Source organism: Lissotriton vulgaris, chromosome 1_2 (assembly GCF_964263255.1).
Source record: "Lissotriton vulgaris chromosome 1_2, aLisVul1.2, whole genome shotgun sequence".
NCBI lineage: Eukaryota > Metazoa > Chordata > Amphibia > Caudata > Salamandridae > Lissotriton > Lissotriton vulgaris.
In genome coordinates, this window is record NC_141686.1 from 175,659,815 (window position 1) to 175,672,899 (window position 13,085).

Sequence of the window (13,085 nt, forward strand, 5' to 3'; positions counted from 1 at the left end):
TTCTCTTAACTCCCAAATTGCCCCTATGATTATCTTTCCACGCGAACGTTGTGCTCCCCTTTATGCTTTTTTGCACTTCATCTCGAACATGGCGCATACTCTTTTTAGCCCCAATTCTTTGTTCTGCAAATATTAGAACACTTTGGAAGGGTAAGCTATATTTATTACAGTTAGGCACGGCAGAGGTCTGCCATGCAGTAATCCGTTTTATTAGGTGTTTGTTAAAAACAAGAAAAATATATTAAATCTTTAAAATGTTGATGGTTTTGTGATTGCTGTTACAATTTGGTGAATGTTTTAACTTTTTCATGTGTTTTAGTTACTTGTGAACTATTGATTAGATTTATGTATTTTTTGTGCGTAACCTATGAAATATTACACCAATCCCTTTTTTTGTTGCTTATAATAGAAAATGTGATTGTAATATTGAGATTTTTTTCTGCTCCATTTCTGAATAAAGTTGTATTGGCTGACTGAAGAAATACTACCAGTATTCTATGTGCCACTGAAAGAACAAGTGTGCTCACTTTACAAACTACAGCATCGCAACAGAGATACAATATGGATCTTCTAGGATAACCTGCTTCAACCTAGCTCATCTGCCATCTTTTAAAATTGTTGACATTCTGAGGACTCCTACTGCTTAGTCTTGGTGTAACGCTGTCCTATAGCAAACATGTTTGATATAATCCAGCTTTTGGTACACTAAAGCTCTCTTCCCCATTCACTTGCGGGATAGAGCAATATTCACCCACTCCTCATATGTCTGGGCAATTCTGGGAGTAATATCCACACACCCCCATACTGTCTGGGCACTGCTAGGACTCCTCTGCACCCACCCCTCATATGTCTGGGCACTGCTGTGAGTCATATCCACACACCCCTCTTATCTGTGGGCACTGCTGGGACTCCTCTGCACCGGGAAACAACAGTTACCACGCAACTGTTACAACGCATTCTGTTACAACGCACACCATTACAACGCAGGATCCTTTACAACGAATACATTTACAACGCATGACATTACATAGCAGATGCTTTTACAACGCATGCCATTACAACGTAAGTATTGGTAAGTATGTCATTTTATTTAATCATTTATTTATAAATATAAATTAAATAAATTTATTAAAGTAATAGTATATATTTAGTTTTGGGTTATGGGGTACAGGGGTATTTTTAGGGTTCAGGGCTGGGTTTGGGTTATGGGGTACAGGGGTATTTTTAGGGTTCAGGGCTGGGTTTGGGTTATGGGGTACATGGGTATTTTTAGGGTTCAGAGCTGGGTTTGGGTTATGGGGTACAGGGGTATTTTTAGGGTTTAGGGCTGGGTTTGGGTTATGAGTTACAGGGGTATTTTTAGGGCTCAGGGCTCAGGGATGGGTTTGGGTTTTGGGGTACAGGGGTATTTTTAGGGTTCAGGGCTGGGTTTGGGTTATGGGGTACAGGGGTATTTTTAGGGTTCAGGGATGGGTTTGGGTTATGGGGTACAGGGGTATTTTTGGGGTTTAGGGCTGGGTTTGGGTTTTGGGGTACAGGGGTATTTTTAGGGTTTAGGGCTGGGTTTGGGCTTTGGGGTACAGGGGTATTTTTAGGGTTCAGGGCTGGGTTTGGGTTATGGGGTACAGGGGTATTTTTAGGGTTCAGGGCTGGGTTTGGGTTATGGGGTACAGGGGTATTTTTAGGGTTCAGGCCTGGGTTTGGTTTATGGGGTACAGGGGTATTTTTAGGGTTTAGGGCTGGGTTTGGGTTATGGGGTACAGGGGTATTTTTAGGGTTCAGGGCTGGGTTTGGGTTTTGGGGTACAGGGGTATTTTTAGGGTTCAGGGCTGGGTTTGGGTTATGGGGTACAGGGGTATTTTTAGTGTTCAGGGCTGGTTTTGGGTTACAGGTGTATTTTTAGGGTTCAGGGCTGGGTTTGGGTTATGGGGTACAGGGGTATTTTAAGGGTTCAGGCCTGGGTTTGGGTTATGGGGTACAGGGGTATTTTTAGGGTTCAGGGCTGGGTTTGGGTTTTGGGGTACAGGGGTATGTTTAGGGTTCAGGGCTGGGTTTGGGTTATGGGGTACAGGGGTATTTTTAGGGTTCAGGGCTGGGTTTTGGGTTTACACTAACTGGATTTTAAATATTATTTTTATACACCTACACTATTTAAAAAAATATTTAATTATATTTGCAAATATATTAATAAAATTGTTATTTAATATATTAAATTAAGTCAATTTTTATTAATTACATTTGTTAAAAAATAATATACTTACCTAGACTTACGTTGTAATGGCATGCGTTGTAATAGCTTCTGCTATGTAATGCCATGCGTTGTACAGGCTTCCGTTGTAAAGGATCCTGCGTTGTAAAAATTGCGTTGTAATGGTGTGCGTTGTAAAAGTTTGCGATGTAACGTCATACATCCCTCTGCACCCACCCTTCATATGTCTGGGCACTGCTGGGAGTCATATCCACCCACCCCCATACTGTCTGGGCACTGCTGGGACTCCTCTGCACCCACCCCTCATGTGTCTGGGCACTGCTGGGAGTCATATCCACACACCCCATACTGTCTAGGCACTGCTGGGACTCCTCTGCACCCACCCCTCATATGTCTGGGCACTGCTGGGAGTCATATCCACACACTCCCATACTGTCTGGGCACTGCTGGGACTCCTCTGCACCCACCCCTCATATGTCTGGGCACTGCTGTGAGTCATATTCACACACACCTCTTATGTGGGGGCACTGCTGGGACTACTCTGCACCCACCCCTCATATATCTGGGCACTGCTGGGAGTCATATCCACCCACCCCCATACTATCTGGGCACTGCTAGGACTCCTCTGCACCCACCCCTCATATGGCTGGGCACTGCTGGGAGTCCTATCCACATACCCCTCACATCTCTGGGCACTGCTGGGAGTCATATCCACACCCCCCATACTCTCTGGGCACTGCTGGAACTCCTCTGCACCCACCCCTCATATGTCTGGGCACTGCTGGGAGTCATATCCACCCAACCCTCATATGTTTGGGCACTGCTAGGAGTCCTATCTACACCCCCCCAGACTGTCCAAGCACTGCTGGGAGTCATATCCACACACTCCCATACTGTCTGGGCACTGCTGGGAGTCATATCCACGGAACCCTCATATGTCCGGGCACTGCTGGGAGTCATATCCACACACCCCCATACTGTCTGGGCACTGCTGGGAGTCATATCCACACACCCCCATACTGTCTGGACACTGCTGGGAGTCATATCCACCCACCCCCCATATATCTGGGCACTGCTGGGAGTTATATCCACACACCCCTCATATGTCTAGGCACTATTGGGAGTCATTTCCACCCACCCCTCATATGTCTGGGCAGTATTGGGAGTCATATCCACCCAACCCTCATATGTCTGGGCACTGCTGGGAGTCATATCCACACACCCCTCATATGTCTGGGCAAGTGCAGGGAGTCATATCTACCTACCTCTCATATGCCTGGGCACTGTTGGGAGTCATATCCACCCACCCCATACTGTCTGGGCACTGCTGGGAGTCATATCCACCCACCCCTCTTATATCTTGGCACTACTGGGACTCCTCTGCACTCACCCTCTTATGTCTGGGCACTGCTGGGAGTCATATCCACCCACCTCCATACTGTCTGGGCACTGCTGGGAGTCATATTCACCCACCCCTCAGATGTCACGCACCGTACCCCAACAATGGTGTGTGTGCGGCTTGTATCACTATTGCATTGGTGATATACGTGAGCGTGTGACGCACATTACCCCAACATCAATGGCGTGTGTGCTACTCATATCACTATTGCAATGGTGATCTACCCGAGCGTGTGACGCACCGTACTCCAACATTGATGGCGTGTGTGGGGCTCGTATCGCTTTTGCAATGGTGCTATACGCGAGCTTGTGACGCACTGTACAAGTACACTTCCGTTGTTGCGGTACGTTGTTCTCACTGTATGCGTCGTCGTCTGTTTCTGTGCACCACGTCCTATGCGTACAGGACTGGGATGACACGGCCGATGGGATTCATGGCGTGTCTGTCGCTTACCGGGGTGCGGATCGGGCCGGATCTGCTTTTACGGACGTTTTCAGCTCCCGTAGCAATAGGGTCACACGGAGTGTCGCTTACACGAATCGTACTTGCTCGCCCGGTGACTGCTGTTTGTTTACTTACTGATGGTGCGTACTGCGTGACTCGGATATGAATCGTATGTATTTTTTGTTCGTATGCTGTTTGGTACGAATCGTACGTAGATATGCTTTGGGTTAGGATCGCACTTGATCGTACGTGCGGGGACGTTATAGGTGTACAACTCGTACAGGAAAAACGCTCCGAACGTCGATTCGTAGGGGATTTTATCAAATCGGAATCGCCCCCTTGATGTCCAAAATCACAAAGTCCAAGACGAAATTTGAAAATTGCAGTCCAACTTCTATAGTACCAAGACAGACCATAGTATAGGTAAATACATCTCACTTTTCCATTTCTTCTTCTTTAACAATTTTTTTTTTCTACGTAAAAAATGCTAATTAACAATGCAAGTTCACATTTTCCCACAGGCTATCTAATGTGTTCCTTTTTTCCACAGCACAACTAACAAAACCCATTTGCATATTTATCCCAAACAGGCAAAGTAAGGGAGTGCAAAAATGAAAACAGTACCAAAAACACATTAACTTACACTTCTTTCTGTTTCTTTTTTTTCAACAGATTCAACAAACAGTATGGATGCAGCTAGACAAGCTATACATGTAAAATCAAGAAGAGAAAACCAACTTCTGAAACATGGTGGCTATCTTTGTTGTAAGAATAGATTGACTGAGTCCAGGAATCATTAGAGGTGTCTGCAATATTTTTCATTCTATTGCACAGGTATGACAGTTACTCTAGTTGACTGTGATGAAAGACCCTCTAAACATAACCACTCTGCCTCAGCAATGGAGATAGAAGTATGAAAAAACATCCAACAAATAAACAATCTTGCATCAACCTCCATGAACCCTCTGGCACAGTTCTGAAAGAGGTAGCACAAAACATTCCCATTCATGTAGCTAGTTGTATGCCTGCAATTCACAACCTTAGAAGTATGATCCAGAAACAAAAAGAAGCAAGTAATCCCCAAAATATGACCCAGCAGACCTTTTTTGATATTAATATTACCCCAGAACTTACTGTTATTTTCACTAATGAAACTTTCCTACTTCATTACCACCAAAACCCTAAAAAAAAAATACATATTTTTGCAACATCCCATAACCTGGTAACATTTGAGAATAGTTATGTTTGGATGAAGGATGGCACTTTAAAATCCACACCCCATCCGTTCGCCCACCTATACTCTATTCATTCTAAAATAAATAACACAACTGTACCATTAGTGTACAATTTACTCAAACAATCCTCAACATATACGGAATTTTTGACAGTGACAAAATCCAAATCCTTACATAAAAGTCCACAAAAAGTAATATTTGACTTTCACTTGTAAATTGTACCCCACCTCCCAAAATCAAGGATTTTCTTTCCACTTTTCTCAGGCATATTGGGTTAAAATTAAAAAAAACATCTTCAGTTGAGGATTATATGTCTGACAGTAAATTGCAATTTGAATTGCTAAAACATACTGCCTTATACTTCTTACCTCCTGAGTGTGTAGGCAAGTTCTATACATCAATTACTGATTGGAATATTTTACACAAAACTAGGAGAAATTGCCATCTTTACAAAATATTTTTGAAGACATTTGGATTAGTCATCTAAGCAGGTCAGGTCACAGTAGGAAGCCTAGGTTCCCTACTAACAGCTGGAACTGCTACATGACCTGATTAGAGGGAGGTGTGAAGACTAACAACGCCATTGAGGGATGGCACAACTCATTCAACACATCTATTGGCAAATTCCACCCATATCTATTACATTTTTTGAAGAAGGAGCAAAGTTTCTAGGAAATGTAAATTGCTCAATCTTTTACAGGTAGTCTAAACCCCAGGGTATCTAAAAGAAACAAAAAAATGTCAGAAAGATTATTGGCAAAGATTTTTCTGCATCAGACTACCTAGAAAGCATTGCCTCTATCTTGCACTACTAACATTGTCAAAAACCCTGTCCCATTACCTGCCTGTTTAAACAACACTCAAATACAAATTGCCATTTTTCTAAACACTTTTTATTCCAAAAATGTAACAAACAATTTCTTCCTAACTGTAGATGTCTTCTTTTTTCAACGCTGGCCAACGTTTTGACTCCACATGTCACCAAGTGTCTAAATGTGTTTCCAATATCCAAATCAAAGTCCATAACCTGAAAATAAGTTAAAATGAAAAACAAATTCCTTTTTCAATGTAAATATCTACCCAATGTTTGAAGAAAGGATCATCCAAACTGGCCTTTCCAGAGACTGTTTGAAAAATGAATTATGCTCCGTTCCCGTGCAAGTATCCGATGTAGATGTCCCAAACAAGAAAAAAACCATAATCAGCGAAAGGCGTTAAAAATGTTCCAAAATGTACAGAATTAGGGGGTCATTAGGATGGAGGATTTTCCGCATCCTCCGGGCCGGCGGAAGCCACCGCCGGCCCGGAGGATGCGGAAAATCCTCTGCGGACCCACCAGGACCCACCGCCACATTAGGATGGCTGGTGGGTCATGGTTTAGGTCCGCAGCTTTTCCGCCGCGGCTGGCTTACAACCGCGGCGGAAAAGCACTAAAATGGTGAAGGTGTCTCTTAGACACCTTCAGCCAGATTAGGATGTGCATGGAAACATGCTTTTCCGCGGCGGCTTTTCCGCCGTGGAAAAGCATGTGTAACTGCACTGCAGGGGCCCATTGCGGGCCCCCTAGGTGTAGTGGGGGGTGGGGGGTGCACATGGGGGTACCTATGGTACCCCCCTGCATTTGCGTGCACAATGCAGCAGGCACCGCGCGGTGCCTGCCGCTTTGTGCACGCAAATGCTGTGCATGCATTTTTAACATTGCTGCGGGTGCAGCTTGAAGCTCCACCCGCAGCAATGTTAAAAATAGAGGATGTGACCGCCACCCTGGCGGTCACATCCTAATCTGCACAGAGGGAACGCCGCAGCCCATGCGGACGTTCCCTCATGCTCTGGGGTCGCGGACGGACTCAAGTCCGTCCGCGATCCTAATGACCCCCATAGTTTCTTTTTTAAGGAAAGAAAATTTGTTGAAACATTCCAAATGAACTCCAACCACATGCTTCGGCCTGTTTCCACCAAATACGCAATGTATGTTCGAAAAACTAAAACACAATGAAAAAAATTGAAAATGTTGATTCTTTTTTAAAAACTTTAAACAAAAGTACTTTCTAATGTACTTTATCCGATTTTTAAATGTCTATTAAAAATAAAACAACCATCCCAACACCGGCATACTACAGCGACATTTTTGGAAATGAAAATGTGTCTAAAACATAGAAATAATAAAATATTGTGAAACCTTACTATTATTTACCCCCCCATCTGTCCTTGCAATATATGTAGTCATCTATGTAAATAAACTTGTTATTACCTGACCACAGCTTTTCCTGGCTTTGGATCTCCACTGCGACGCTTGATTGACTGTCTAAACAGACGGACAACCACATATATCATGGCTGAATGTAAAAACTGAAAAAGGACAATTTCTCCCATTGAAATGAATGGGAAAACATGGAAAAGTGACATAAAAATGATTTAAAAATTATAGCAACTCGTAAAAAAAGATGTTTTTATTTTTAGTAAGTTATAACAAATTCAATACATATTTATCATTTTTCTTAATATTTTTAACATTTTTTATAATAAATATTTTGTTAAAACATATTGGTATTTATTTAATAAATTAACAATATTTATTTTTTAAATAACTGCATACACTAAAAATCAAGTAATTACATTAATTTCTCAGTATTAATACACTTCCCAACCCAAAACCCATATATCCGTTGCATCTCATGCCTGCATTGCAGTGTTACAAATTTCTACGCACATGAAAATTAAACTAATTAGTAATAATATTGCGGTATTCATTAATACTCATGAACCCCTATATCCCTTGCAGCCTGTGCCTAATTCTCATTGTTAGAAATTACTTTTGGTATGTTAGGAAATGTTAAGTGCTGTGTAAATGAGTACTCGAGTATTAAAATAATCCCTGAGTATTAATACATTTCCCGCCCAATACCCCTAGCTTCCCATTTCTAAGTGTTAGTGATACAAAATATCCTTATCACATGTTTAAAAATAACATTTAGAATATTGTTAAAATTAATACTCAGGTATTTAAATACATAACTAAGTATTAATACACTCCCAAATCCAGAACCCCTATAAACCTCGCATCCCGCTCTAACATTTTAGTTTTATAAAATGTTAGAACATTTATAAAAATATTAGTAATGTTTACATTACTGTGTATGTTAATACTCAGGTATTTAAATGATTATCTGAGTATTAATAATCACCACAACTATTATACAAAATAAGTAAACTATCCCAAAATACTTACCAATATACTTACTTACATACCTACACATAAGTGGTACTGACATGTGTGGTAATTACATTTGTTGTATAAGCATATTCTTTGCAATGGCAAGCATGGTAATGTTGGTTGTGTGGTAATCACTTCATTGTAAAATAATATTGTAATGACTGTGTGGTAAATTATCAGGCAAATTTTACCCAAGAAATACCATTTTTTATATTGCCTTTAGAAAGGATTTATTTATGTAGCAAAAAAGGTCAAATAAACGTCTATGGATTATTTTTTCTAATTTGTATTTTTTGAACATTAGGATCATTTATTCAAACATTTTTACACATTTTATTATTACTTGTTTTGCATATTTGAACTGAATTGTATTAATTGAAATTATATGAATCTCATAAAGAATGTTGGGCTAGATGTACATAGCTTTGTGTTTGCGATTACCTAATAGCAAATGTTTACAATCCAATATATGGTAATCGCAAACAGCTATGTACAAATGTGTTTTTCACACATTTAGTGATTCACAAGCGGTTGCTAAGAGACCTACTTCATTAATATTCATGAGGTAGGTCGTGGTTTGCGACCCACTGAGAATCGCTAAAGTGCCAGGAATGGTGGCGTGCTGTGGTCATCAGACCACCATGTTTGTGTTTGCTTTTTTATAAAGCAATGCTTTTTATTTTAACGCAGCCTGTTTTAAAGAAAGGAAAATGGTATGCGTTCAAAAAACAAAAACAAAAACTTTTCTTTTCATTTTTTAAGAATAGGCAGTGGTCCGTGGGATCACTGCCTGCTCTTAAAAACACTTTTCATAAACACGTACAAAGAGGAAGGGGTCCCTTGGGGACCCCTTCCCATTTGTGAATGAGTAACCGCTTAATGGAAGTAGGTGGTGAAATACGAATGTTTTGCAACTGCATATCTGCTGCAAAATATTCACACATACCACTGCAAGGGACACCTTTAACACACCTCTTCCTAATACCAAATTCCAAAACCATATTGTGATTTGGTAATAGGTTACCAGAATGCAAAATAGGGCTTTGTACATTTAAAAAAATGCTTTTTAGTGGTCACAAATGGCCCAATTCTATGAATCGGGTATTTGCAACCTATAAAAAGCTCTGTACATCTGACCCCTGATTACCTAAAGGTGTATAGGCACTGGTAAAACCAAACTCCTTAAGTTCTAGTTTTTCCTAAAGTTATTCTGTGTTGCAATTGCACTTTGACCCCTCTGCATATATTTGAATGGTAGTTTTCTGAGTAAGCAAGCTACCAAAAATGAACCAAAGGTTACTGATAATGGAAAGAGCAGTTTACTGTGAGGTTGTCCCAAATCACATGATGTGAAAATGCAGTACCCACATGTTGAACCTAACAAGCAGAAGTACCAAGAACTCATTATATTTGGGTTTTGCAGTTTAATTTAATTATTGCACACAATGAAAATGTCATAATTTATACATCTAATGGCCATATATGAAAATAAGCAAAGTAGTTCAGAAATACATAATTAATGACTTATTTGACAATAAAAGGAGATGTTGACATATTGATCAGTGATGTCACAATGAGGAGTAACTCAAAGAGTGGAATGGGCTGGATGGGTCCGAGATACAATGAATAATGATTACATTCAAATACAATAGTGCTTCCTTGCTACTGCTCTCATTAGGGCTCCTTTAACCTCCTTGTTCCTCAAGCTATATATCAGTGGGTTTAGCATTGGGATCACCATTGTGTAAAACACAGATGCCACTTTATCCCTGTCCAAGGAGTACTTCGAACTAGGTCTTAGATAGTTAAAGATAATGGTGCCATAGAAGAGTACCACAACAGTGAGGTGGGATGAGCATGTTGAAAATACTCGGTGTCTCCCTTCTTCTGAGTGGACCTTTAAGATGGATACCACTATGTATGTGTAGGAGACTATTATGACCAGGAAAGATCCTAATATGGAAAGTCCGCCAACACTAAAGAGTAGCATCTCATTGGTGAATGTGTCTGTGCAGGACAAAGCCAACAGTGGCGGTATATCACAGTAGTAATGGTTAATTTCATTGTTACTGCAGAAGGACAACCTAAACATAAAAGTTGTATGTATGAGTGCATGAAGAGTGGCACACACATAGCAGCTGTTCACCAACTGTAGACAAACTTTCTTGGCCATTAAGATGGAATAATGTAATGGGTGGCAGATTGCTGCATAGCGGTCATAGGCCATTACCGAAAGAAGGAATAACTCTCCACCACCCAGGGTGCTTGCAAAGAACAGTTGCAGTGCACACCCAGCAAAAGAGATAGATTTGTGTTCTGTGAGGAGGTCAACCAGAAACTTTGGGGTGATGGCAGAAGAGTACCAAAAGTCCATAAAGGACAGATTGCAGAGGAAGAAGTACATAGGGGTATGAAGGTGGTAGTCAACACAAACCAGCACAATAATGCCCAGATTACATGACAAAGTAACACAATAAATCACGACAAAAAGCACAAAGAGAAAAGTGCTGATGTTTCCAAGGTCCTTGAATCCCAAAAATATGAAATCCGTAACTTTACTTTCATTAGCTGTTTCCATTGTTTGACATTGTGCTTTCTTTCCCTAAGAGAAAAAGGTGAGAGAGAAAACACAAAGCAAAATAAATAAAAGATCATGCATGTTCATTGTAGATCCTTTGTTGAGGTTACTAAGTTGTTGTTTTTCTGTATGTTTGGTCAATTCTGATGGATATTGCTATGTATTTGGAATCTCTAAGTTGCATTCACTCTAGAAAAGGTATATTAAATTCCTGAATGAAATGTACATATAATGCACACTGTAAACCCAGAAATAAGTGCATGTCATGTGACAAAAATCTAGATTTTTCTGACTCTTTTGCATGCACACGCCTAGTCTTGGAAGAGACTAGTGCAATTGGACAAAAAATACTCTAGAATATATTTTAAATGTACTTGCAGTGTACCTATTAAGCCAGGTAAAGTGGCTGTAAACAGTCACAGGAGAGGACACATTTTTATACTCAAAATCGGATTCTAAATTTAGCCGCGTAACCTCATCATTTCACGTGAAGAAATACGTTTATTGTCAAAGTTGGTCAATTATTTTGATCAATCTAATTTGCACCATAGGTTTGATAATCTCTTTCAGATTTCCCATTCATAATAAAATAAATGTATTTCTTCTCCAAACAAGCGAGAATTACTTTAGTATATATATATATATATATATATATATATATATCCACAGAGTCCGATCCATTCCGCACGAGAGCGCTCACCAGCGTGTGCTCGACCCGAAGGCAGGATCAAAGCCCCAATTCAATTATGTACAGAAAGGGCAGCACAACTGGATACTTTTTCAAAGTTGCTTTATTTCACAACACTCCACCAACGCGTTTCAGCCTCACGGCCTTTCTCACGGTTAGTGAGTCCTTTTTTGCTTTCACATTATATACTGTCCCATATTAGCCATTAAGTGGCATTATGGGATATGTAGTTTTTAGCAAAAAGAATTTTTTTTAAACATAGAAGACAGACAAAAGGACTGGTGTGTTAACATCACTAGTATAGTACTAAGCGCCCTAAGTTATGTTCACTCAGGAATTGCTATGTTTCATGACATTCAATTGAGATTTAGTTGTAATGGGTATAGTACCCAGGTATTTAATTAACATTAAGCTGAGTTCACATTCACTCCAGTGTCTCCTCCTCTCTCTGTTTTTGACAGCATTTTCAGTCCGAAAAAGTTCATGGCTCTCCAATCCCCATTTTGACAGGCAATCAAATGTTTAGCGGTGGCATACAGCATATTCTTGTTTTTCACCGCTCGTATATGCTCCAATATTCTTTTTTTCAGCATGCATGTTGTCGACCCAATGTACTTCATACCGCATTTACACTCTATCACATACACCACATTTTTTGATGTGCACGTTATGTATTGCTTTATGGGCATTTCTTTTCCATCTGGTTCTCGCACTGTCTTTGTTTTTCTGCCTATTTTACACGCTTTACACGTAGTACATGGCTTGAAGCCAACATTCTGTTCCATCCACCATTTGGGTTGTTCTTTTGCTTGGAAGAAGCTTTTTACTAGCAGATTTTGCAAAGACGTGTTTTTTTTGTACGTAATAGATGGGTGTTTGCCCGCCAGGGGTCCTACATCAGGGTCACTGCTGATCAGATGCCAATATTTGTTCATTTTCTTGGCAATGATGCCACTTTCCTTGTTGTATGTTGTGACAAATCTGGGTGGATCTTTATCCTGTGGGGGTTTCTGTTTTTCAATGAGCGTTTCAGCTCTGCTGATTTTATCTGCCTTTTTTTTGCAGTCTTTTAAAACATAGTCCTTGTATCCTCTTGCTAGGAATCTTGCTTTGCTTTCACATATCTTTTTTTCGGCTTCTTCTGGTTTGGAGCAATTTCTTTTCAATCTTATGTACTCTCCATAAGGAATACTTTTGAGTAATGATTTGGGGTGGAAACTATTAACATGGAGTACACTGTTGGTCGCAGTTTTTTTTCTGAATAGTGTAGTTTCCAATTTGCCTTCTGAGACATATACTTTAGTGTCTAGAAAGTCAA

At 40.3% G+C, this 13,085-nt stretch overlaps 1 protein-coding gene across 1 annotated transcript in view; it reads right to left on the reverse strand.

Annotated features, from left to right (window-relative positions):
• Nucleotides 1-9,990: 9,990 nt before the first annotated feature.
• The window catches only part of LOC147734807 (olfactory receptor 5AR1-like), a 33,914-nt gene continuing 30,819 nt past the window's right edge, over nucleotides 9,991-13,085 (reverse strand). Inside the window, exon 2 of the mRNA XM_086953635.1 lies at nucleotides 9,991-11,103. Coding sequence (XP_086809761.1) covers nucleotides 10,141-11,079 — 939 coding nt within the window. The 5' untranslated portion in view covers nucleotides 11,080-11,103 and the 3' untranslated portion in view covers nucleotides 9,991-10,140. The remainder of the gene's footprint in view (nucleotides 11,104-13,085) is intronic.